Source organism: Lasiosphaeria miniovina, assembly GCF_030549165.1.
Source record: "Lasiosphaeria miniovina strain SMH2392-1A chromosome Unknown B0T26scaffold_3, whole genome shotgun sequence".
NCBI classification, from domain to species: domain Eukaryota; kingdom Fungi; phylum Ascomycota; class Sordariomycetes; order Sordariales; family Lasiosphaeriaceae; genus Lasiosphaeria; species Lasiosphaeria miniovina.
In genome coordinates this window covers 1,571,610-1,596,860 of record NW_026848222.1, presented here as the reverse complement: position 1 = coordinate 1,596,860, position 25,251 = coordinate 1,571,610, and the positions used below count along the sequence as shown (strand labels likewise).

Here is a 25,251-nt window from a genome sequence, read left to right as displayed (position 1 = left end):
TAGCCAATCGAGGCACCTCCACCGACAACCCTCAGCCTTGCAGCTCTCAGTACGTAAGTCAACCACCAGGCTTCCAAAGTCAAGTCGACGGGAGCATCGGCAACCGGTGTCGCCCTCTCGATACCAGCTCGAAGAACGGCCGAATGCGACGGACCTAGGCGACAAGGCGAGGCAGTCAGGGCGCCATGAATTCCCACTCGCGATCCGCCTCAGTTTCATCCATCAACATCGTCAAGCCCCAGCAGTCGTCGCGGCGCCCTTCCGTCAGCTCCCGACTGTCCTTTGCCGTGTCGACCGCCGAGCGCGGCGAGGGCGAGGGCCACCACAATGGCTCGGGCATTGCTGCGCAGCACCAGATCGAGGAGGAGATAGCCAAGATCAAGCGCTACGAGGACTTCACCACCATCGACTGGGTCCAGGATGCTGCGCGCGAGCAGCTGCGCCGAAAGTCGAGACGGAAACGCAACGCCGGCCTCTTCGACACGGGCCGCCGCGACTGGAGACATAGGATATGGGAGTCGTATGACGCTGCCCAGGGCTGGATCGTCGTCACCATCATCGGCGCCGCCATCGGCCTCAATGCTGCCTTTCTCAACATTGTCACCGAATGGCTGGCCGACATCAAGCTCGGCCACTGCACCACCGGATTCTACCTCAACGAGAACTTCTGCTGCTGGGGGGAGGACAATGGTGCGACTGCCCCCCCCCCCCCCCCGCAAGAATTTACATGGTACGGGAAAGCTGACATTGGCTAGGCTGTAAGGATTGGCATCGGTGGACAGGCCTTGAGCCTGTGAACTACCTCCTTTACATTTTCTACGCGGTTCGTGCCCTCCGGCTGGACGGCCTAGTCCCGTGCCAAGTACCCGCGACTAACCCGCCCTAGATCGCCTTTGCCTTTGCATCCGCCACCCTCGTCAAGTCGTATGCCCCTTACGCCGCTGGTTCGGGCATTTCAGAGATCAAGTGCATTATCGCCGGCTTTGTCATGAAGGGCTTTCTTGGCCCCTGGACCCTGTTCATCAAGTCCGTCGCCTTGCCGCTTGCCATTGGCTCCGGCCTTTCGGTTGGAAAAGAAGGCCCCAGCGTGCATTATGCCGTCTGCACCGGGAATGTCATCTCGAAGCTGTTTGACAAGTACCGGCGGAATGCATCTAAGACGCGCGAAATCCTGAGCGCCTGCGCCGCCGCCGGCGTAGCCGTCGCCTTCGGCAGCCCTATTGGCGGCGTCCTGTTCTCTCTCGAGGAGATGTCGAGCCACTTCCCCCTCAAGACCATGTGGCGCAGCTACTTCTGCGCTTTAGTGGCAACCGCTGTCCTAGCTGCCATGAATCCTTTCCGGACAGGCCAGTTGGTCATGTTCCAGGTCAAATATGACCGTTCGTGGCACTTCTTTGAAGTTGTCTTTTATATAATCATTGGCATCTTCGGCGGCTTGTATGGCGCCTTTGTCATGAAGTGGAATCTCAAGGCGCAGGCCTTCCGCAAGAAGTACCTGTCTGATTACGCGATTCTCGAGGCGACCCTGCTGGCTGCAGCAACAGCCATCGTGTGTTATCCCAACGCTTTTTTGAGGATCGATATGACTGAGAGCATGGAGATCCTCTTCCTCGAGTGTGAAGGTGCCGAGGACTACCATGGCCTCTGCGAGCAAGATCATCGCCTCCGTAACATCCTCTCCCTCGTCCTGGCGACCGTTATCCGCGTCTTCTTCGTCATCATCTCATATGGGTGCAAGGTACCCGCCGGCATATTTGTACCCTCGATGGCCGTTGGGGCATCGTTTGGGCGGACTGTTGGCATTATCGTCCAAGCCCTTCACGAGGCGAATCCTCAAAGCGTGTTCTTTGCTTCCTGCCAGCCTGATGTTCCTTGCATCACGCCAGGGACATACGCCTTTCTTGGTGCTGCCGCCGCGCTGAGCGGCATCATGCACATCACAGTCTCCGTCGTCGTCATAATGTTTGAGCTGACTGGCGCCCTCACGTATATTCTGCCGACAATGATCGTGGTTGGTGTCACCAAGGCTGTCAGCGAGCTGTTCGGCAAGGGGGGGATTGCTGATCGCATGATTTGGTTCAGCGGCTTCCCATTCCTGGATAACAAAGAGGACCACAACTTTGGCGTCCCCGTCTCCCAGGTTATGATTACGGATGTCGTGTCAATTCCGACCACCGGCATGACGTTGAAAGCCGTCGAGCGCCTCCTTTCTAACGACAGCTACCAAGGCTTCCCCATCGTGGAGGACGAAGTCTCCAAAATATTAGTGGGGTACATTGGTCGCACTGAGTTGCGGTATGCCGTCGACCGAATGAAGCGCGAACGGTCAATGAGCCCGCTCGCCAAGTGCACCTTTGCGCACCTGCCCACAGATGCCACCACACCAATACACCGGGTGACGTTTGAGTCTTGGGCATCTGGAACCATAGACTTTAGCCCATACGTCGACACCACGCCGGTCTCGGTTCACCCGCGGCTCCCGCTTGAGACGGTCATGGAACTCTTCCGCAAGATCGGGCCCCGCGTCATCCTCATCGAGTATCGCGGGCAGCTAGCCGGCCTGGTGACAGTCAAGGATTGCCTCAAGTACCAGTTCAAGGTTGAGGCGGCGGAAAACCCGCGTGGCGATGCCCATCCCGAAGAAGAAGGTCAGGAGCGGCTCTGGGGGCTGATCAGTCGGGTCGCCGGCTGGGTCTCAGACAAGGTGTCGACCGCGTCAGGAGGGAGGATCCAACTGCGGGACTCTCTTGATGAGAGGCGAGGTGGAGGCGGCGGCAGATCAGGTCTAATCCTAGATGGGACGGAAGAGTTGATAGATGACGAAGGTGTAGAGTTGGAGAACCGGTGATGTTTTGTTTGGCATTTAGCACATCGTATGTTTTCTTAGGTAGAAGCAGAATCAAGCGTTTTATTTATGTGTCATTTATTTTTACGGCTTATCTCCTTGTACCGAGGAGTACTCTGTACATGTACCTGGGGAAAATGTCCCAATGCCTGTCCCAAATGACGTTCGTGACGATGTGACGAGCGCAAGACGTTCCCGCGGCAATCACTGTTCGGCAGATGACGCTCTGCCTGCCAACAGGACTCATCGACTCGTCAGACAAGTAAGCGGTACCGTACGTCAGGTCAGACGAATCGTGGGCAAAAAAAGGGAGAGGGAGTGTTGCCGAACGAAGCGGTGCAGAATCCACCAATGTCGACATCAAACAAGCGAATCCCGCCATCAGCCACTGGCGTGTCAGAGGGAAGTTGATCTGGCCATTTCTTCTGTTTTGATAGCATATCATATCATATCCCCGACCGAGCACGACACGATATAAACCTGTTCCTCCCTCGGCGGGCGGGCTGGCTGGCTGGCTGGCTGGCTGGCTGGCTGTGAGACCAAAAGGGTGGGAACGAAGCCACATAGCATACCTGCGGGGGCAAGCTCGCGGCTGGACATTGGAGGTACACTGAGTGAGTGTATTGCGTAGTGGGAAAATCGCCCAAAAAAAAAGCCCAAAAAAAGGGGGGGTGGTTATGTGACGGTTCCTCAAGCAGGGAACCCGTTGGAATGCGGGCAGCTGCCCCAGCCCGGGAAGGAAGCGTGGCCTGCCACCCGCGTCACTCCGATAGCTCCGATAGTCGCAAACAGTATCCGTAAAGATATACCTTCCTTTGTACCACCGCCAACTGCCGTAGAAGGCCAAAGTGTCCTTTTTAGGGGGTTTCGGCCCGCCCGTAAGCTCACTGGCCTGGAGATGCCAAGCGCAAACGTCTATCCAACTGCCGTCTTGTCACCTGATAAGCCAACAGGGCAGGTTCCTAACCAACGGAGGAAACTGCCATGAGCCAAGAAAAAAAAGGATTCAAGTTACATCGCATCGAGTTTGGTGAACCAAGAACATCTGCTCAAGACAAACATTGACGGGACATAGGTTGACGTGATATTTTTTTAAACCAAAACCTTTGGCCGCGTTGCCGCAAACCCTAGGTTATTTTTATGCCAGGTCACGGGGATGCCGTTTTCTCCACCGAGATCGGTCTCGGACCCCAGCAAGCCTAACCCGCCCGACAAGAGGCCGGACCCCAAAGGAAGCTGCTATATCTGACACCGCCATTTCCCTCAATTGAAGTCTCTTCTTGGATATCCCATCAACCTACCTTCGAACAAGTGGTGATCTAGCACAATCATCGACAATAATAATTATCGAGCATCCTCTTTGTAGTATCCTTGGTGTTCATCGATTTGGTGCCACGACTTGGATTCGCAGAAAACACGCTTGTGTCCCTAGACCGCCAGTTACTGGCTCTCCCTTTGGTTTCGCTCGTATCATCCTCAATACCGACATTATGACTGTTGATCTTGTCCGGAAGCTAGGCTCCAGCGTGGCGAGCTTGTCCTTCGGTTGCAGCGCTACCCCGGACGCCGCCGCCAATATGTTCGATGATCTCGTCCAGGAATTGAAAGATGCCCTCGGCCCGTCGTCGGGACTCACATCCGACGATGTCGACTTGGAGCACCTGACGCGGCTGATGGAGGAGTATCAGACCGACGAGCGGCAGTGGGCTAGGTTTGCCATGGGCGACGCGAGCAGAGGTTACACGAGGAACCTAGTCGACGAAGGCAATGGCAAGAGCAATCTGGTGAGTCCACGCAGAAAAGAACCCCCTAACCATGCATGTTCCGACCCCTGACTGAGGAGACAGCTTGTTCTCGTCTGGTCGCCCGGCAAGGGCAGCCCGATCCACGACCACGGCAACGCCCATTGCCTCATGAAGATCCTCCGAGGCACCTTGACAGAGACGAGATATGGGTTCCCCGACAGCGATAAGGAGGAGCCGATGAAGGTGATATCAGAAAAGGGGTACCGCGAGAACGAGGTCGCATACATGGCTGACGAGCTCGGAGTCCACCGAGTGTGGAACCGGGGCAGCGACTTCGCCGTGTCCCTCCACCTGTACACTCCGCCTAATGTGGCCAAAGGGGGTTGCCATATCTTCAACCCCGACACGGGGAAGAAAAGCCATGTTAAGAACTGCGGATACTACTCCGCGTATGGACAGAAATTGTGAGAGGTGTGGGAAGGACTTTAGGTCCAGCGCCGCTGTCGACGAGGAGCGAGCAAGAGCGTGGGTACGTATTGGGGGGGGTTTCTTTTTTGGGGGGAAACGAGGCAATGATGGAGGATGACGGATGAGACTGAGCGGCAACTTCCCTGACGCCGATTCTAATGACGGGAGCGTCACTCTGATCCTGTGGCACTATATTTGGCATTGCCCTTTTTTGGTCTTTTTGGTCTCTTGTGAATATTGAGTAATAAGCAGGAAGCGAGGCAGTCGCACAAATACCTCTCTCGCTAGATAGGGCCAAACTGCGTCGGATTTCATATGAATAAAATACAGAAAAATAAGAAGCAATTGCCCGGGATCATAGCATGCAGGACTGGTGACGAGAAGGGGTGGGAAGGAAGAAAAGGGTCGACGTCGTCGATGTGTTTGAGCATGCTTTTCCAAGCTCGTCCATTTTGGGCCTAGCGCGGATTGCACCATTTTCGACGAATGAAGCCGCCTCACAGGGAACAGGAAGGTTTCGGAGCCAGTCACGCACTGAATCACGTGCAGCCCGCAATTGAACTTTTGCACTAGCATCGTAACCCACACACACCTCGCTTTCACTGGTGTAGTTTGGGAGCATTTTATGAACTGAAATGTCCGTATACAACGCCACCTGACCCGAAAGGAAGGTGATATAGGTCCTGCATAGGGTACTGTACCTACCTAATTTACAGAGGACGTCTCAAACACACCGATGCTGAGTGAGGCAGGTACGGATATGCTGTCGTTATCTTCTCCTTTTGCTTGAATTAACCACGCGCCGAATTGATTCAGAGCTTCCAATTCAGTTCTAGACTCTGCTGCCTGTTTAGGTTCTTTAGGGCGATGCCAAGAACTGCAACCCAGGTTTTTGGGGTATTGCTCCTACTGAGAGGGAATCATCTCTTTTCTGTTTCCGTGTGATCGGTATCCGTCCAAACCTCTCCAGCGACCCGACCGACTGTCCAGCCCTTGTGTTTCATCGACCTGTAGGCTCCAGGGTCGCCAGCCAGCCGTGTGGCCCTTGCAGCCCGAGCGTCTCAGGGCAGCCTGGTCGGGAGCCGTGCCCTGGAGCTCACTGGCCTAGAGCCGCATTTCCGCTGTCCCTCAACTCAACTCGCTGTCGACGAGTCAAGCCCCGCATGCAAGTTCCGGGACCGGACCACCAGGACTTGCACTTGGCTTCAGCTTCGAGAACTGCCTTGGAGAAACTTCTGGCACCGACGACAGACAATGCCCACTACTCATACTTATCGGTCCGTTTCCCAAAAGCAGCAACTCCGCCTTACAATCGTGTCCGCCGATTTCAACTCTCCAAGGGGGTTTGGGGGCTTCAGATTAGGGAGAGTGTCCCTGGTCTGGTCCTGCTTCCAACGCATGATGACCACATCAGTCGGTCATATGTCAGTCAGTCGACTGCTTCCCATAGTTGCAAACCACCAGAATATTATTTCCTTAGGACCAAGTAGCAGGCGGCATGCGATCGGCCCTTGATCCATCGTTGCGATATTTCAAAGTAATTATATCGCTTTGTGCTCGTGTTGCCTGCTGGGTTCGATGGCCAGCAACCGTTCGTTACCTAAGTTATTACCCGTAAAAGTGCCCTGGCCTGCAAACGCCTCTGGACATTGAGATATGCAGTTCACACCCCTCTTATCCCCTACCATACCTTACTTAACCTCGTCCCTGTTATAGTTCAAACAAGCTTTTTATCCGACGTGCCGAGAAATTCTTCAACATTTAAAGTGTCTTCAATCATTTGAGAGCACTTTGCATTCCTCCGGAATGACTTCAACCACGGATCTATGAGTGCACCATGATATCCAATTGGTTGCTGCAAGGAATTAATACGCAGAGAGAGAAAAGGACCCTTCGACCCATGTCAGAATTCCTTCCCATGCCCGAGTTCGAAGGAACCATGGAATACGCTGAGGCACAGCAACTGGGCCGTTCGGCAGACTGCATGTCGTGGCTGGCTGAGGTCCGCGAGGCTTCACTTTCCCACCCAGGTTCGACACCCTGGCTATCCGCATCCCGTACGGATTGATCGACTACTAACGAATACTACTTGAGGGCCAGAGACCTGCACTAGAGGGTCCGCGCTCCAAAGCGCAGGCTGTCCCACCCAGGTCTGTCGATCTGGGGGGGCGGGGCGATATGAGAGTTGAGGGATTCTACAAATGGTACCGTTCGCCGAAGCTTGAAACCGGGCACTCATACCTTCTTGTTAGCGCTAGCGCCAAGCACAGCTGTTTGCAAGTCGGCTCGTGCTACGAGTATTCAGTACTACACAATACGCTGCATCCGCATCTGCATGGGACCAGACGCGGGAACCGGCCGGCTTCCAGCTTGCCAGCCAGCCCGACTGCCTGCTGCTCAGTACCTGCCTGCCACCGCCAGACGGCTCGAGCGGGCGCTCGGCGAGTCGGCATAACAATCGGCAGGACCTGGACCTGCACCCACAGTTCTGCATCTTCATCGACAGCCAGGGATCTTTGTCGTGCAGGCACGTGGCGGCTTCATCCCATGCCCGACACTGTGCCGTGATTCTCTCTTAAGTCATATCTCCCCTGCCCAATGGGGCGTGGAGCAACACGCGGAGCAACACGTCCACTTTCTAGCTCCCACCGCATGGCTCTCTAAACCGTCACAGTTCCCATGACGCAAAGAAGGCCAGTTGCTGTGTTTAATCATGGCGGACAACCACGGCTACTCCCTCCTGGACAAAAACAGTGACAGCCTCTTTCCTCTGCCGGCGGGCCATCGCCAAGGACTTACAGCCGTGGCCGTCTTGGCGAGCATATCGTTTGCGTCATCCAACTTCGTCCTCTTATATCTAACTCTCAAACTCCTAAGGTGGCATGTCGAGAGGAGGACTACAGCCCGGAGAGCAACCGCCACGGCGCCCAACCCCGTGGATTTATCCCTCGGTCTTGCGGAACGCCACTTTGTCGGCCAGGACGCCAGCCGCCGCGGGCTCCCTGACAGGGAGAAGTCACATCCGAACCAGTTCTTAGTCTTAGTCTTCAACCTCTTTCTCGCCGACATTCACCAGTCAGCCGCCTTTCTTCTCAACGGGGTCTGGATCGGCCAGCGCAATGGCATCGACGTCCACACACGCACGTGCTTTGCTCAGGGCTGGCTGGTATCGACGGGGGATCTCGCGTCGAGCTGTTTCATCACTGCCATCGCCTTCCACACCTACCTAGGCGTTGTGCGAAACTACAAGCCGCCACAGTGGGCCCTCAACTTGACGGTTGTCGGCCTTTGGGTTTTCGATTACCTGCTGGCAATTCTCGGGCCCGTCATAACGAACAACGGGAGAGAGTATGGTGGGTTTTATGTCCGGGCAGCTGCGTAGGTGAGTCTTGTCGCGACTGGCACTCTCCGATTCGGAAGATCGCCGTCTCTCATATGACCTCGCCCTTGCTGACCATCATACGATCATAGTGCTGGATGAATGTCAAATACGACACCTACCGCCTTGTCCTGCATTATCTCTTCATCTTCATCTCGTTGGCTATGACGAGCATCATTTATACGCTCATTTTCCTCCACCTTCGCAACCGTTCCCAGTCTCTGCGGGCTCATGCAAACGCTTCTCCGGCCGACAGCGAAACAGGCCCTACTAACGGGACCGGATCTAGATCGATGGATCCGAAGACAGCGCTCGGGGTCCACTCCTCGACCGCCGCGATCGAAGCGCATTTCGGCGGCCACCACAACGCTTTCTTACTTTATCCCGTCATCTATGTCATCTGCACTGCTCCACTCGCCGTCGGACGCATAGTCTCAATGGCAGGGGTCAACGTGCCCGTGTCCTACTTCTGCGTTGCGGGTGCCCTTATCAGCAGCAACGGATGGCTGGACGTGCTGCTTTGGGGCGTGACACGGCGCCGCCTTCTCTTCGGCTCGGACGTCGACGCCGAGGATACGGGCCTAGGCACCTTTACCTTTATGCGCACGCCGCCGGACCGGAAGTACGGCAACATGGTCTGGGTCGAGGGTGCCGCCGGCCAGAGGCAGGACACGGGGCCGGCTAGAGAGGAGGAAGGCCGCGTGTTCAACCGCAGCCGGGCTGCCGCCGATCGTGGTTTGTCGGGTTGGAAGAGGCTAGGCTTGGATGGCAGGTTCAAAGGCCGGCGGTTGGCCCGGCGGCAGGTCAGCACAGCGAGTGAGGAGTCGCTCAGGGGGAAGATGGTGGGCGCTCCAAATGACATGATCATACAGATGGACATGGTTACCAGCGTCGTCGTTGAGCCGAATGTGGGCCGGGGGAAACAACGGCACGCGGAATCATTAAAGAATAACGTGGGCTCTTACCAGGAGTCGAACGGGTCAGACATAAACATTCCGTCCATGTTCATGACTGACTCAGAGAAGGAGGAGACTCGGCAGCCCGTCTAGTGTGCTCTGAAGTAATCAAAGTTAAGAAGCAAAAAATCAAGTTCAAAAAGAGATTGAACTATGTGTTCAAGATGTGAGACACGGAATCTTGTAACCCCGTTCTCATCGGTTTTTTTTTCTGCTTATACTTTGTGCCTCAACCTATTGGTTCCCTGCTTCCATTACCCTACTTCCATTACCCTGCTTCCATTACTGGAACTGCAACTTTAGTACTTTTGGGTATAAGAAATGTTGGTGTTGGCCAGGAAGCCTTGCATATGCAGCGATAGTCTCCACAGCCCAGTATCCATCTATATTGATTCAGGTATATAGAGAGGGATGGCTGGCAACTGCTTTCCGGAACCAGAAATCCGTAGACGACTATTCTAGACTTTGCAAGAGCAATACTCGATATTATCCGCTTTATAAGCCCAGTGTCTTTCAACTAACTACAGAAAGCCTCAAGATGATTTGATCCATCGCAATATCCCTCCTCAGGTCTGCCATTCTTGTCAGGGACGAGTCGGCGATTATGATGGAAACGTGTCAATGGCGATGAGATGAGTGAAGAGATTCTCTGACTGTGTCCTTGAGTGAATCTTTGCCATTTTGCCCCAGCTTAGCACCATGAGGTAATCAAGTACCTTCATCATCGGTCAGGGAGTTCTCCTGCCTTTGACTCACGCAGTCACAGGCACGAGATAGTTATGATCTGTTCAGTCCTCCCCGCTTCTGAAAACAAATAAGATTTGAAGTCGCGACCAGGAGTTATGAATGCTTTGTAGAGCACAATAGCATATGGCATGAGAGAATAATATTTCATGATGAATTTGTTTCTCTTCACTATTTCTGGAAGTACATGACAATTGGTAAATTATGTGAGCCTCTCTTATTATCATCAATGACTAAAAAAAGCATACAACTCAAAAAGCGGCCCTTTTCAAGATGAGTTCACCTCCGGATTCTTCGACACACCGTTTTTAAACACGATGTTCTAATGCGTGGGCCAAGGGCCTCTCAGGTTCTCTCACTGGGCCGTAAACTGGTGGGTACCTTATGGAATTGTATGGAATTGTAGGCGTGAAAGTGGGACTTCTTCATAAGCCGGATACGATTGCGGGCTACTGTGATGAGATGGCTGACTGAAGATGCCGAGAGATTCTGACGTACAACTTAGCGGCAATAAGCGCGGTTTGTGTAACGCGCTACGGGCGGTTTAATCTGCCTCAGCTACTTTGTATGTTTTGGAAGCTTGACCATGAGGGTAGCAGTGCAACGTCTTGGGTTGCGTTGGCACTAGCACCACTCGGCTCGGTAGTAGTGCCAAGCAGCAACCCACATCCTCTTGTGTGTCTGCCCTGATCACCTCTCTTTGTAATAAAGAAGCCAAGCTAATGCTGTGCCGGGTTGCTTGCGGCCCAGAACACGGAGTGAGTCTAAGTCTCTAAATGCGTGGATCAAGCGTCGAGCATGAGCTAGCTCACTTGGTACTATTTCACATTGGGGATAGGTAGCCGGTAGGTTTCTTGGTGTTCGAGTTCTGAATTGCCGATCTTCGTCTGGGGGATGTCTTTGGCGGGTGCTACCGGCGCCAATTCCTTCCCCCGCAGAGGAAAAATGGCCCTACCTATTTGCCTATAGGCTCGGCTATTGTAGGTACGGGATACTGTGCAGTGGTGTAATCATTCTAGGCCTGCGGGTAATCAGTGTAACACAACTTCACAAGGGGCCTGACCTGGCGGTGATGTGATCCGCCTGCTAAGATACGTACCTGAGATGGACTAATTATCTGGCTGCGCCATGGCTTTGCGTCGAGATGTGCGGATGTGGGACGGTGGGTTGACGGAATCGTCTTGCGTGGTTGTCGTCGTCGAGGGCACCCACATTAATCGGCGTTGGAATGGATGAGAAGCTAGAGATGCAGCCAGGGCCTGGGAGATGCCTCAGCTGAATGCATTGAGACACCCATTGTCGATCGTGTGTGCCTTGCGCCCTTTGCCCCATTCGAAAGACTGGAAGTTGCCAAGTCAATAATCTGATGGCGTCTGTCTCCACGCCGCGGGAATGCCGTCCGGAGACGGGCGGACACAGGCCATACCCCCCACACCTCCCGCCGCCGGCACCCAAATAGTGTCTCAGTCCAGTCCACTGCCTTTGTAACGTAACCAAGAGATGGAGAGCGGGCCCTGGAGCGAGTACGAAGCTGGTATTATGGATGTAAGTGCAAAACTAGGTACTCAAAGGTAAGGTGCCAATTGGAAACCTAAAGTACGCGCTAGAGGCTGCATCTCAGTGGGTGCGGAGGACACCCACTGCGAAGTATGGCCTACCTTACAATGGATACATACCTTACAGTACATTCAGCCTGTGCTGTAGGTACTGATGGAATTATTTAGGGCTAACCTTTCAGTGGCCTTCGAGTAATGCTGAATGCCTGCGCCGCCTGACGGCCTAATATTGGACCAACACTTTTGCTCGCCGCCGCAAGACTCGGGCTTTGACGAGATAGCTCGGTCTTGACCTCGATTTGGTCGTCATGTCGATGAAACCCTGGCTTTCTGCTGGCAAGCTTCGGCTATGGCGACGTGTTGGTTGTACAAGCCAAAGCCCAGACAACCGGACGGTTCCCGGCTGTTAGAGCTGCAAGAGCTAGCAGCGAGAAGGTCGGTTCGAGAGGGAAGGAAGTTGAAAAGGAAAATAGACAAGCGTCGGGGTTGATTAAGACTGGGAACACCCCTGCACACATTTCCGGCCGGCTGAGTCTAGGCTTGCGGGGTGTCTTGGGTCTCTGTCGCGGATCCGTTAATCACGGGCGCCTTGGTCTCCGTCTTGCCAGCGCCAAAGCTCTCAGCACCAAGGCGGAGCCCCGCAGCCGCAAGCCAAACTTGCGGAGCTGGCATCGACGATTTGCGCCGGCAGAATTCATCGAAGCATTCATGGAAGCCCAAGCCACGGACGGACCAGCGACGCTTCCAAGACAATCCTCCCACGGCTACGGCCTAGACGCAGGGCTGTCGGAGATTTCTTATACGTATCCGTACTAGATTTAGTTCTGCGATCGGGACCAGGTAAAACTGGGAGCGGGCCAAGAGGCAATTTCATCCATCTCAGCTAAGCTTAGGCGCGGCGGCTGGTTGTCCGTCGGTGCGCCTGCCCGCCCGGGGCGAGGATGCCCGTGAAAATAGCATGGTCCCGCAAGGCGTTGGAGGCACAAGTAGGCGGGGTATGCCGCTAATGAACGCCTGCCAATCTAAGGTACGAAGTACTCCACTGTCTGTACATCCATACAGTAGCGTAAACCACCCGTTCGCAGCATCTCATGCAGGGCATCCAGCAACAGCACACCTAGGCCGGCGCCCGAAGCCGTAACAGGTTACTAATGATGGCCTGTGCCCCGTAGGCATGCCTGTGGTGGTCTGCCCGTGCCTCATGGTGAGCTTAGCAAGACCAGTGACCAGCCGGCTTCAGCGGGGCTAACCAGTGAAACACGAGCCTTACCCCTTTCTCGTCGTTCCATTCCATTTCCAAAAATACCTACCTTACCTTCCAAGGTTCCTTCGTCGGAATAACCACCCCACCCAATGCTTCAAGTTAGTGCACGCAACAACTGCTGACTGCCCGTCCTCGAACGGCCATGTTGGACACGGTGGACATCAGTCGTTCGTTCCTCGCAGCCTACCCGCCCAAGGTAAAAACGGACTGGCCCCAATAACAGCCGGGAACGGAGTGGTGTACGACGTCAACGACTCGTAGAGCGCCTTAGTTTTGTCTGCTTGGGCGACCCCCGACTGGCTGCTTCATGTATGTATGTACATACAGTACTAGTATACATACACTAAGGCAGGCACATCACTAAGACAGACACACGTGGAGGGGGCCATGGCTGTTTGCTCCAGTGCCTGATGCCGTTCAGTCGGGGCGCCCCTATTGGATTCTATCCCCGTGCGACCCAGCCGTCCCCCCCGGCTGACACGCTGACGCACGGCGCGGGCCCTTCCAGTCTGACCAGCAGCAGATGGCATAAGCGGCTGAAAGAGCAGCGGATGGGATGTCATGACAGCACTGGTGGCAGAGATCAGCAGCCACCGCCGAGTCTGCTACTGGAGTAGAATGCTTCCGGGGCCCTTGCAGATTGAGTCTCTGCCCGCTGAAATGAAATGGTGGGGGTATCTCCATGTGTTCATAATTCCTACAGAGCCATGCACTTCATGTAATGTATATGACTTTGGAAGCCTGCAATCACCACGGCGAGCTGTTGGAAATTCCAATTCCTTTCTTTCTTTCCCTCCCCTTTCCCAGTCTAGACCTTTCCGTCCAAATTCTGCATGTTTGCTTGCCCGGAATGCCACCTACTTACTAGTAACCTACTTACTAATACTTACAATCCTTACGCCACTCGCATCCATTGCCCAAGGCCACCCGCCAGGTGACCGCTTCCCCCCAACCCAACCCCAACCCCCACCCCACTCGGGACCCAACCAAGTAAGCTCCCGCAGGGCGCGGCTTGTTTCATCCACGAACAACTACCCGGGCTGGGAAGAGCGAGACCAACGGCTCTAGCGCAGGCCTCACAGAGCGTGACGCCCCGAATCGCGCGCTACCTGCCTTGGGAAGTGCGGGCCAGTGACACGACCAGCGCCGTATCGCGCCGCACAGTCGGCGAGGGCAGCCGGGCTGATGACTGGCGAAATCGCACTCGACCAGAAAACAGACGCAGAAAGAAATACCGAGGTGGGCCTTGCCGACGACGGCCGGGGCCCCGAAGCCCAAAAGCCATCCATCCAGCTGCTCTCATGCCTATGAGGACGGGAGGAGGTCACTTGCAATCCAGTGTTGATTTGATGCCCTGCCCTGGGCTGGAAAAAACGGCCAGGCCAACCGAACCCGTCTTGCAATTTGTTCGACACCAAAGTCAACAAACAAACAACGTATTACTTGCTGCCTTCCCTTCCAACCTCCATCATTAATTCTTAACTAGTTGTTTTATAATTAATGAGGTGCATAGCCCCTCCATTGCCAGACCAATTCCCGTCCAAGCTTTCTCTTTGCTTGTCAACACTCCCTCTCCACTTCCCCATTTGTCTCTCATTGCGCCTAGGGCAACAACCAACGACTCTCGTCTATTAGTTTATTTTACCCTGCCTCCTTCACTGCCCTTTGCTGAGCCCGAATAAGTACAGCACTCCGGCCCACCAACAACATTCTTTTCACCCTTCGAGATCGACACGGACAGAAGCTCGAGTTATTCAATGCGCCTGCTCTTGTCTGGCTCAAACCACCACTTTGACGATCTAACGAGGGCCTGCCACTCGGCACTACCGTAGATCTGATCTTAGTCGCAACCCAATCAACAAGCTCTACTCCCGTACCGACCAGCAACCTACGTCCGTGTACCAGGACCCCACAATCAGGACGACGGCTGGAAAGGAGGGCAAGACACAACCACCCGGCCAGGACGATATTCTCATTAAAAGGCGCTGTACAGGTCGCGGAGAGCAGATGCGACGCGCCAGATCCTGGGTCTGAGGCTACGGGACCCGACCCGAGCGAGGACGACAACGGCATTCCACCATGCCCACCATGTGGGACAGACTCAAGACGGCTCCGCACAGAGCCGGTAGCCCGCTTGATGACGACAGAATGCGCGCGGGCTACATCGTGGGATTGGGCGGCAACAACAATGCGGCCACCCCGCGAGGAGGATACAGCTATTCAATCAAGGGCGGACCGCCGCCCCCGAGACCGCCGAGAGAGTTTCTGCAATCCCAGCTGTAAGTGTGCCTGTGTGTGTGCGCCCATGTGCGTGTGGATATGCGTTTGTTGGTCTGTCTTTCATCTGGCAAGCTGAGTGAGGCCCGACTCGACCCTCTTTTCCCCTAGGATTTGATTAGAAGGGGCTTTTGCGGTGGTAGGGCCTGCGCACCACCTGAATCGGGCGCTCCACTGTCTTTGTCCGGCACGCAGAGCGCACCGGTTTGGGGTGATGCGCAGCTTGCCTGCTCGTCCAGCGGAGATGTAACGGCCACCTCAACATCAGATGGGGGGCTGCCGCAAGTGCGCCAGCCAGCCCACCCCATCATCTTACCCCTCCACCACCACCACCACCGTCATACCTGCCCGCAGTCCGCCGTTCTTTTTCTGGGGGAAGCCGCAGCTCTCTAATAAAGTTCGGCCACTTTAAACCCTTCATTCCTCATGCACGCCGAACCCACCGTTTCCCCAATTTGAGCGTCTTCAAAGCGTGTTTTCTGAAACTTCTTTTTCCTTCTTGATTTCTTAGACTCAAAAAGCTAACCCGTCACCCCTCTCCGACTTACAGCGAAACCTCATCTGCCCCTGCCGTGCAGGAACCGCCCCCGCGAAACCCAAACCGCCTTGCGCTACGCACTAACCTTCGGCCAGCGTCTGCAATCTACACGCAATTCCCTGCTGCGCCGGCGGCGAGCCATTCCACAAACCTGGCGACCAAATACAATCACCGGTATGGGGCGGCCGACGACATCTCGCCACCGAGCTCTCCCGAGCCAGACTCCGGTGGGGCATACCGGTACCAGGGCGATGACGTGTCCCCCATAGAGGATGACCCTCCCGAGACATCGCAGTTTGAGCCCGGCTCCTCAAGGAACCGCAAGGCCAATCGCATGTCTGTCCAGGAAGCGCGACAAGCTCCCCCGCCCCAGAGCAAAGCTGCCACCAATATCCCAATGATACGCCGAGCCCGGCGCCAACAGTCCGACGCGGCCCTACGCGACGCCCTTATAAAGGACCGTCCGCCATCACGCCAGCAACAGCACCAACACCAACAGCACCAACAGCAGCAGCAGCAAGTTCAGAACCAACCCGCACAGGACGGGCCCCGCTGGGATCCGATCACTGGCGAGCGGACAACCGCTGCGCACGGCCGGCCGTCACAAGTCAAGCCTGCCGCGTTTGCGCAGGGCTTAGGCGTCATGTCACAGTCACCGGCTCCGACACAGAGAAGTCCATCCGCTGTAGTCACATCGTTCGGCGATAGAGTGCGGAGGATGACCAAAAAGGGCGGGGGAAAGGAGCTCGATGCGGACCCTGCAGCCGGCGTTTTCGCGTCATCCCGCCCCGGCTGGCGTGGGGCGAGTGGGCGGACAACAATTGTCGACCCCGTGCGCGACAATCCCGCTGTGGCACCTTTGCGGATTCCTGATAAAAGCAACAGGAGAGTCGTGTCGCCATCCTTTGCGCCCGGACCTAAGTCTGCAGTGGTGGCGCCGAGGCGTGGACAGACACCCCCTGTTAGCCCTCCGGGGTCTGAAACGGCCACCGGTACGGGGCCTCGCGGCGCCACCGTGAGACAAGTTGTTCCCTCATCACAGCTGTCCCCACCACCCTCCACGAGTTCGCCGTCTCATGGCGATGGGAACTTTCCAAGCCCTCCGCTCTCTGGAAACCCCGTGGGAGGAGATGCGCCGGCGCTAGCAGCCAAGGAACTGGCCCGCGACGGCCTAGCAAAGTTTCCCAGTTCCCCTTTGAGCCCAAAATCAACTCTTGGCTCGCACGAGAAAAACGCCATCCGCAGGAAACCACCACCCGCGCATGTCAAAGCCCACCATCAACAAGACTCTATCTCGTCGGTCTATTCCCAACTAGCAGAGGCCTCCCCGACCCCTCCTCTTCACAACCCCAACGCAAACAGCCTCGCACCATCCAACGATACCTGGGTACCTCCTCCATCTCGGTTTAGTGTCACTACTTACGCAACGAGTGCTACCGGGACATCGCGCGATTCGATAGACGACCAAGACCGTGACCGTGACCGACCCCCTATGCCGACCTTGCCTCCGGGGCTTAAGGAAAAGGAGAACATCATGACCGAACAGGCTGAGCGCGAGAACATTCCTTCACCTAGAAACAGCCCCTTGGCCGCATCGCCGCAGGAGCTGGTCGCCTCCCCGGTAGTTGGTGAATCTCAAGCTGGATGGGCACAGAAGGCGCCTGGATCAGGCGGAGTTGCACCCAACCCGAGCGTCCTCCGGGCGCAGCAAGTTACGGAGCGGCCGACTAGCGCGTCCAGTATGAACAAGATGCTGCCCCCGGCCCCGCCAGAGACATCGGCAGGCGAGGCACGGGATCGTGTCGGCATGCTCAACGCTCAGTTGAAGGCTCTCGCAAACCGACAGATGAACATTAATCGCTCCATTACTCAAATGACAGAGCTCATGCCGACAGACAACTTGATGAACAGCGACGCGGTGAGGCGGAAGCGCGAGATGGAAAAGAGGAAGGTCGAGGCACTGAAACAGGAGCTGTCAGAAGTTCGGCGCGAGGAATACGAGCTGGGGCTGAAGCTACATATGGCGTATAAGAGACTGGACAGGGATGCAGATTACGAGCCTACCACACTCTGGGTCAGAAGGGTTACTGGTTGAGGGAGATTGAGAGGGGGAATGTCGCAAGATCTTTTTTTTTTTTTTTTGCTGATGAGGTATGTCTTATGGGTTGGCCGAATTCCGTTTTGTTGTCTGTTTTTTTCCCACTCATCGTCTTTGGAGCGAAGGAGTTTCTGGTTGGCTCTGCATTATTTCTCTACGATTGGGGACTCTAGAATTAGGCAACTCCAGTGCTGCACTGGCTGGCGTCGCTTTTTTTACATTTTCAGGTGGATTGGGGTAGGAAAGGAGAGAGAATCTTGTAAAAACATCTCGACACTTTAGGGAGAAGTAGTACATATTTCCATTAAGAAACTGTGTCCATAGGTCTCTACTCCTTAATTGATCACATTAAGAATAAACACCAACGGTGTCGTAATCCTCGAATTAAAGCTCTTGGGTTCCCTCTATGAACCTTCACTGGAGGGTAACCCGCCCTTGGGTAGTCCTTGCCTGTCTGTTGCTGTCGAGTTCACGTTTGGTTCCTCGCTTTATAAATAATTACTGGATTTATTTACTCAGGCTTGATATTAGATATACAGTCACCTATAAGAGAGAGAGATACAACAACCGAGAGAACGTGACAGGGTGTAGGAAAATGGGCAAGGAGGCAAAGAGACCAAGTTGATTAATGTGAATTATTCCCAAGCCCGCCCTAAGAACTATGAATATCTAAATCTAGAACCGCCGACCGAGCCAACCAACCGAGCCAACCGACCAAACCCAAGATTTTCTTTTTGAACCTCCTAGAAAAGAAGAGAAAAGGACCAAGCAGCAAGAACGAATCCTTCAAGGAGTTTCGCTAGGGTTGCTAGGTTAAACTGCGTTGTTACAGCCTTGAGACGGCGCAGGGGGAGAAGAGGAGAAGAGGAGAAGAGGAGAAGAGGAGAAGAGGAGAAGAGGAGAAGAGGAGAAGAGGAGAAGAGGAGAAGAGGAGAAGAGGAGAAGAGGAGAAGAGGAGAAGAGAAGAGGAGAAGAAAAAAGGCTATATAGAGAACAAGCAAGGAGTTACATTAAAAGAAAGGAGGAAGAAAATAAGAGAGAAAGAACAAGAACCTATTTTATTTGCACCGCCGCGCTTATGCATTTATAACGTTACAAATAGCATCCGACTTGACTGCCACCAGCGGCAACCATATATTTTCCCGCCTGGACATAGTCAAAGGAGAGTTTCCTGTGAATAGAATAATACAAGCAAGGGCTATCTCTGCAAGAGCGGGTCGCGATAAGCATCGCGTGGCAGTTGTGCGAGATGAGGTATATATATATAATAAGCGATTAGCAAAGAGCGAGCCAGATAGATGTCGCTTTTTGATTAAGAAGGTCGAGACGGGCTATCGATAGATTGCCGGGCGTCCCCATAACCAAGCAACAAGTAATCCATTGATACAGATTTCTTGGACATTATCTATCGATATTAGATAGAAAGGGGGGTTTGCCAACCACCCTAGAGTCCCTAAATGTTGCCTAGCATGAAGGGCTGATCGAGTAGCGTAGCTTAAGTCACGGCCCAAAGTAAGGCAAGACCGCTTTCAGTCAAGGGTTCTAGACATCTCAGGTGACGCTGACCTTTTGTGACGCTGACAAGCTCTGCCTTATATGGGCGGGCAGGGTTGGGGGTATGTCGTCGTCATCTGACGAGTCCGAATTGTCGACGTCAACAGCCTTCGGTTGCATTTCAGAAGGCAAGCCATCGGTGCTCGGATGGCGGCTAGTCCCGTTTGAAGTAGCCGAGCTTGCCGGGCTATCACTATTTGTCGAGGCAGCAGGCTGTGAAGGTTCGTGGATCTTGACCCGTGCTCCAGACTGTTCATAAACCTTTGCCGGCTGAGAAGTTGACCGAGATCGAGCTGCGGGATCCTCGGCGGCTGCTGTATCGTTGCCCAACAGGTATACACTTGACTGGTGCTTGCGCGTAGGGGTATCTTCAGCCACAGGGGGGTAAGGAGTCTGGTAGGTGCCCGAGTTATCAATGCGGCGGCGCTTCGTATCATGCTCCTCCCAGCCGTTGTCGGGCCTAGCGGTATTGGCGGCGGTCCACCCGGCAGTAACTGGGGTGTTAGAGTTAGATTCGACTAGGGTTGCGGTAGGGCTCGAGTTGTGCTGTGTTCCCAAAGCCCTTGCCCTCTCTCTCTCTGCACGCTTGATACCCAGGCGTTCCCTTTCAGCTTGTATCTCTGCCTTTGTGCGGCGTTCACGGAGCCGTACGCCGTATTTCTTACGAATCATGGATTGTTTGGTACCGAAGCTGTTTCGAAGTCCTTCAATTCTGAGGCGCCGCTCATTCTCATCTTGGATTTGTTCTGCTTCGGCGAATCTTGGCGCATACTTTGCCTCGGCCCCCTGTAGCTCTTCGTTCATAGCCTGATGTTGCTCCTCGGTCAGATGTCCATAAGGATCTCCGTGATTTGGAGAATTGGCCGCGACGGGCGTTGTGGCAGCCCGACTAGCCACGGAATGAGGATGTGCTGGGGTCGACTGAGCGACCGGGGACTGCGTGTACGAAATCAGATGGCCGTTTGGCCCATAGGCGTGTGGAGTGACAGAGGGAAGGATGGCGACTGGGTTGGCTTGAGAGACTGGGGCGGTCCTAGGAGGTCGTCCTGGCCCACGAGACTGCTTTTGGTTGTGGGGAGCATGACCGCCGCAACTCTTATTGTCAATATGCTGGAGAGTCGGGTTAGTCGATTAATGCGGAGCGCGCAATTCCATGACCAAATACTTACAGATTGGAGGTCAGCCAGGCTGGTAAACCCTTGACCACATTGCGTGCAGATTTGGTCAAACCCATTCTTGGTCGGAGGCTGCTGCATGCAGACGTTGTATCTCGTGTGCTAGTATGAAGAGTTAACAAACTAATCTTATCTAGGTTGTGCTGGGCTATTGGGGTTGACTAACGTATTCAAAATGATCAACGACCTGAAATGTTCGCAAACATCTCAGACATTGGAGCGAAGGAGGGGGAGGCGGATAGGCAGGCAGTGGAGCCATGACGGGCGGGCGAGCCTGCGAGAAGCCATTCACGGCTACACCGGCGCCAGGATATGCCTCCTGAGGTATGACGCGTTCGTGAGGGTATTCTTGAATCTGATCGCCAGGCTCATATCCGAGGCGCTCCGCTTTGGCGAGGGCACTAATCAAGGGCTTGGCCTCAATAGTCAAGAGGCGCTTTTCCAGGCACTTGTCGAGAAAGCTGTTGCTGGCTTTGCTGATGATGAGGTCGGCAACCTCGTCGATATCAGGGCCTTCAAAGTGGCCGATGAGATCGACCTTGGATTCGATCACCATTTTGCGCCCGAAATCCCTGACAGCCCGTTGCGTAATTGACGGGAGGGCATGATGAATAGATGCGTTGAGCTGTGATTGGGTTAGAAAGGCCGATGGTGCGTGGAAATCGTTTCGAAAGAGTTGGAAGTCTTCTTTCTTGCAGTGTGACGCGTGACGCGTGACGCGATGGGATTTTTTTTAATCGCGTATCGTGTCGCGCGAAACGCGACGGAAGATGAAGTGAAAAGTGCGTAGAGTGGATATTGGGAACGAAGAGGGAGAGGAAGGTGGAAGTTGGCGACCAGTTGGGAAGGTGCGCGCAAGAATGGAATGAAGAAGTGGCAGGCAAGTGGCAGGCAGGCAAGATAGGAAGGAACATGGGCAAAGAAGGAACCTAAGCGCGCTACTCACAACAAAAGCTTGATGGAACTCGGAACCAAGTAGGCACTTTTCCCAGTTGTCGCGGATGACCCGCCGGACAGACTCGGGCATGCTCTGCTGGACGGCAAAGGTGAGGCGGGTGCTGTCATCGATGAATTTGGGGTTAATGCGGGCATAGTCCTGGGTCGGGGAGGGGAAACCATTGGATTGCGGGTGGGTGGCGGCCTGGCTCGCCCTCCGGGACGCGGGTGGATCCATTATCACGGGCTTGGTGGTGTTCTGCCGGGGCGGCGTCGGAGGCGGAGGCGGAGGCGGTTGCTGTTGAGCCGGCAGATGTTGGGACTGGTGCAACGTCGGCAGTGGCTGGGGCTGCGTAGCGATTTGGTGGTAATGGTACTGTGGTGGGGGAGGGTGCTGCTGCTGACGCTGCTGTTGCTGATGCGGCTGATGCGGAGGCTGATGCGGGTGCGTATGCACATGCGCGTGCGGCTGCTGTGGATACTGATGTGACGGCTGCGAGGGTTGAGGTTGTTGGTGTTGCGCATAATGGTTCTGGGCCTGCTGCGAATGCTGTTGCTGCTGATGTGAATGTTGCTGCTGCGAATGCTGTTGCACATGCGGCGGAGGGGGCTGCTGCTGCGGCTGCGACGGAGGCGGGGGAGCTGCCTGTTGCGGTTGCGATTGAGGCAGAGGTTGCTGCTGCTGTTGCGGCTCCGGCTGCGATTGCGCTGGGTGTTGTGGCTGCTGCTGTTGATTTTGCAAGGTCGGAGGTGGAGGTGGAGGCGGAGGTTGGGTTGATGATGCCTGTAGCTTTCCCGGATGGGCTTGGCCGCTTTCGTACTTGACCGTCATTGGGTCTCGCCAGCGCAACTGGTCCTTGGCCCGGAGAGTGGAGGCGGCGGCCGAGGTACCGGCAACGGCAGCAGCAGTGGCAGCGGCAGCGGCAGTGGCAGCGGCAGCGGAAGCGGCAGCAGCAACAGCAGCGGCAGCAATACCGGCGCCGGAGGGTGGGGGCGGCTGACTGTTCACAATTGTCGGTGTCGAAGGATGGGAGGGGAATGTAGGCGTTTCAGAGCGCACGGCGGGACTCGCCGCCGACTGTGCGGCACCAAATGCGACTCCATTTACCGACCCGGGCCCGCCGCCGCCTGCGACGCTTCCTGCTGGCGACGGCAAAGGTGACGGCGCAGGCGCAGATGCAGATGCGGGTGCGGGTGCGGGTGCGGGCTGCTGCTGCTGCTGATGCTGCTGCTGGATGTCTGACACGATGGGGCTTGGCACGTCGGCGTTGTGCCCCAGCGATGGCGAGGCCGGCATCTCCATGGCCGCCGTGATATCACCGAAACTTGCCTTGTGGCTCGAGTCTCAACGCTCGACTCCTGCAACTCGAGGGTGACTTCCAGATTTGTGGCGACGGGATCTTCGGCTGTGGCTAAGGTAGGTAAGGTAGGTAAAGGTGGGTGCTCTGGCGTCCGTCTCGTCCTTGTCTTGCCTTGGAACACAACAGCTTAAATCCGTCACGACGCGTCCAGCCCAACTGACCGACTGCTTTTTGTTTCGTCCGGCCTCGACCTTCCCCGGTCCTGATCCTTCCCTTCTCGCCAGCATGTGCTCGCTGCGCGCTGCGCTGCTTTGGGTGGATTGGGTCCGACGCGGTACGGAAGTAATGTGCGGAATAAGAACCGACAATTAGTTAGGCTACCAATGCCTTGGCTCGTCCCTGCCAAAGCTGCAAAGCCAGCGCGGCCCCCAAAAAACAAGTGTCGTTCGTCGTCGGTAACTCCAGCCCAGGTGCGGATAAGAATTAAAAGGAACAATTTGAACAATAGCGATATCCCTTTGGCGCAAAGCTCTGTCAAAGAGCAAACCTGCAAACCTGCTGTCCCTCTTTTGCTTTTGGGGATCGCCAGGGCGCGAAATTGCGCCTTGATAGGTTGGACACGCGTGCACGACAACGAGAGGAAGCTAAGAGCTCAGGTCGCCAGCTGCTTCTTTGGAGGGAGGGGCGGAAAGCCAAAGCAAAAGTATGTAAAGTAGGTAAGGTATCGAGGTAATAATAAAAAAGGAAGGTAGCGTCGCTACAAGAGTATGCAGCGTACATTGTTTCTTTAAAAAGTTTTTCTTTCACGTAAGCTTCGGTTAAAAGGGGAGCGGCCACTTGGTTAATAAAAAATTAACAACTTAATTAAAGCCAGGTTACAAATCCAGCTAGCTTCCGTGGCTCCATCCAAAATTCCGCTACCTAACCAGTACCGAGTACAAAGAGCCCTCACCAAGCTAGGGCCAACGGACCGAGTACCTCGACAAGCCCGCACGGTGCGGTTTTGATCCCATCTTGTTGGAGTGCATGCTCCGCCTCTCCCAAAACTTCCTTTTTTCCCCAGTCCCACGACCCGCCCTCGCAGTTTGCTGGAAGCAGGCCCGAGGCACGCCAGGCTTGTCTTTTATTCTTAGGGCTCCATATGCGAGATCCGAGATTTCTAATCGTATCCATTCGTGTCTTCTATTTTTGCCCCGCTTGTTTCCTCCGATACGTCTTCTTAACCGCAACCGGCCTACCACCCCGGCTTCTTTTTCTCCCTGCCCGGCATATGGCCTAATACAAGAGATAATTATCAATGCCAAAAACAAAACCCAGCATGGCTGCAATAACTGCCCTCTCTTGAGTGTCGAGTGTGTGGTGTCTCATGTCCTGAAACACATGTTATACTTGATGACTAGAAGAACCCTGTAGCAGGTCCACGCACGCAACGAAGATGATAAAGTGGTCTGAGCATCTTTTTTTTCGTGTCCACGTATCTTCAAAGTACCCCGTGGGATGGGGCCTATTGTTTCTTGGTACTTCGTAATTAAGACGCCGCAAAATGCGAGACGAGCGGGGCGCTCTTTTTAACTTGGTCGAAACGGAGTTACTCCGTACTCACTAGCGCATATGATAATTATGTTCGTTTGGGCAAAGCTGCTGCTGCATCCGGAAACCTAGTACACGCTACTACTTCACATAAATAACTCAATGTGGGACGCGCGCCATTCAATTCATGCTCCCTGCTGTTGCTTGGCTGGGTACATCCCAGCGCAGGCCAGTTCCCATAATTGTTGGGGGAAGGAATGGACACGACAGCGCTTTCGCCGCTCGCGGCTTCTGCGGTGTTCAGCACCCCGAGTCGGGTAAATGCGAGAAAGAGGACAGCAAAAGCAGAGCCCATGTCGCTGAGTGGCTCAAAAAGAAGAAATAAAAAGAAACTCTCCGCTCCCCGAAGCCGCCAGTGCGCCGCCAACCCCCGACATCAAACTCGCTGAACGAACTGACCAAGCAGAGAGGCAAGCGGCCTTGGTATTCTTCCGACAAAGAAAAAAGCGTGCTACGCCACTGTTACACCAATCTCGCTAGCGTGGGTAGGCAAAAAGAGTTTGCCTCATTCGCATTGGCTCGTCTTAATAGTAGCCCCTCGGTCGAGTCGTTAGCGGTGGATTGGACAATGGCTTGAAATAGCTGATAACCCCAAACTGAACATGCGTTTTTTGCAAGTTTAGAACAGCAAAGATACAATAGTAGGAGTTCGAAAGGTTTCCCCATCATTAGTGCTGCCGCATCGAGAAGGGAAAGACGAGAGTTGCAGCAGGCCCGCCGATTTCTCATGCACCGGGATCTAAACAAAGACTTGTGTAACCCCAAGGCCGCATATCCCATGCAAGCCGACTCTGGGGGGCCGTGGGTGGTGGATCTCAGTGCTTG

The 25,251-nt window shown here is 54.8% G+C and overlaps 6 protein-coding genes across 6 annotated transcripts; 5 read left to right on the top strand and 1 right to left on the bottom strand.

Moving 5' to 3' along the window:
- Nucleotides 1-15: 15 nt before the first annotated feature.
- On the top strand, nt 16-2,922 carry B0T26DRAFT_701210 (chloride channel). Its single transcript, XM_060441586.1, has 3 exons — nt 16-690; nt 756-823; nt 887-2,922. Exons 1-3 carry the CDS (start codon nt 186-188, stop codon nt 2,846-2,848), a joined length of 2,535 nt encoding a protein of 844 aa, XP_060297995.1. The 5' UTR covers nt 16-185; the 3' UTR covers nt 2,849-2,922.
- Nucleotides 2,923-4,335: 1,413 nt separating this feature from the next.
- B0T26DRAFT_644340 (RmlC-like cupin domain-containing protein) lies at nt 4,336-5,058 on the top strand (the record flags this gene model as incomplete). Its single annotated transcript, XM_060437625.1, has 2 exons — nt 4,336-4,629; nt 4,693-5,058. The coding sequence occupies 2 exons, from the start codon at nt 4,336-4,338 to the stop codon at nt 5,056-5,058; spliced, it is 660 nt and encodes a 219-aa protein (XP_060297994.1).
- Nucleotides 5,059-7,771: 2,713 nt separating this feature from the next.
- B0T26DRAFT_749525 (G protein-coupled glucose receptor regulating Gpa2-domain-containing protein) lies at nt 7,772-9,486 on the top strand (the record flags this gene model as incomplete). The annotated part of the gene is made up of 2 exons (XM_060445117.1): nt 7,772-8,422; nt 8,530-9,486. 2 exons carry the CDS (start codon nt 7,772-7,774, stop codon nt 9,484-9,486), a joined length of 1,608 nt encoding a protein of 535 aa, XP_060297993.1.
- Nucleotides 9,487-13,347: 3,861 nt separating this feature from the next.
- B0T26DRAFT_701202 (uncharacterized protein) lies at nt 13,348-13,631 on the top strand. The gene has a single exon (XM_060441585.1). It carries the CDS (start codon nt 13,368-13,370, stop codon nt 13,572-13,574), a length of 207 nt encoding a protein of 68 aa, XP_060297992.1. The 5' UTR covers nt 13,348-13,367; the 3' UTR covers nt 13,575-13,631.
- A 1,414-nt stretch (nt 13,632-15,045) lies between these two features.
- Nucleotides 15,046-17,867, top strand: B0T26DRAFT_739375 (uncharacterized protein; the record flags this gene model as incomplete). The annotated part of the gene is made up of 6 exons (XM_060443705.1): nt 15,046-15,236; nt 15,785-16,549; nt 16,580-16,664; nt 16,695-17,202; nt 17,233-17,393; nt 17,427-17,867. 6 exons carry the CDS (start codon nt 15,046-15,048, stop codon nt 17,865-17,867), a joined length of 2,151 nt encoding a protein of 716 aa, XP_060297991.1.
- A 1,091-nt stretch (nt 17,868-18,958) lies between these two features.
- B0T26DRAFT_200997 (uncharacterized protein) lies at nt 18,959-21,243 on the bottom strand. The gene is made up of 3 exons (XM_060433743.1): nt 20,766-21,243; nt 20,594-20,701; nt 18,959-20,534 (listed from the first exon to the last, which is right to left on the bottom strand). Exons 1-3 carry the CDS (start codon nt 21,153-21,155, stop codon nt 19,422-19,424), a joined length of 1,611 nt encoding a protein of 536 aa, XP_060297990.1. The 5' UTR covers nt 21,156-21,243; the 3' UTR covers nt 18,959-19,421.
- Nucleotides 21,244-25,251: the final 4,008 nt, after the last annotated feature.

What these genes read in the sequence shown, in the direction of transcription:
- B0T26DRAFT_701210 (XM_060441586.1), top strand. Translation starts at nt 186, where the DNA reads ATGAATTCCCACTCGCGATCCGCCTCAGTTTCATCCATCAACATCGTC. An exon ending in CTGCTGGGGGGAGGACAATG is followed by an intron (nt 691 to 755) that starts GTGCGACTGCCC and finishes GACATTGGCTAG; the next exon opens with GCTGTAAGGATTGGCATCGG. An exon ending in TCCTTTACATTTTCTACGCG is followed by an intron (nt 824 to 886) that starts GTTCGTGCCCTC and finishes AACCCGCCCTAG; the next exon opens with ATCGCCTTTGCCTTTGCATC.
- B0T26DRAFT_701202 (XM_060441585.1), top strand. Translation starts at nt 13,368, where the DNA reads ATGCCGTTCAGTCGGGGCGCCCCTATTGGATTCTATCCCCGTGCGACC.
- B0T26DRAFT_200997 (XM_060433743.1), bottom strand. Translation starts at nt 21,155, where the DNA reads ATGGTGATCGAATCCAAGGTCGATCTCATCGGCCACTTTGAAGGCCCT. An exon ending in TCGTTGATCATTTTGAATAC is followed by an intron (nt 20,702 to 20,765) that starts GTTAGTCAACCC and finishes TCTTCATACTAG; the next exon opens with CACACGAGATACAACGTCTG. An exon ending in GCCTGGCTGACCTCCAATCT is followed by an intron (nt 20,535 to 20,593) that starts GTAAGTATTTGG and finishes CCGACTCTCCAG; the next exon opens with CATATTGACAATAAGAGTTG.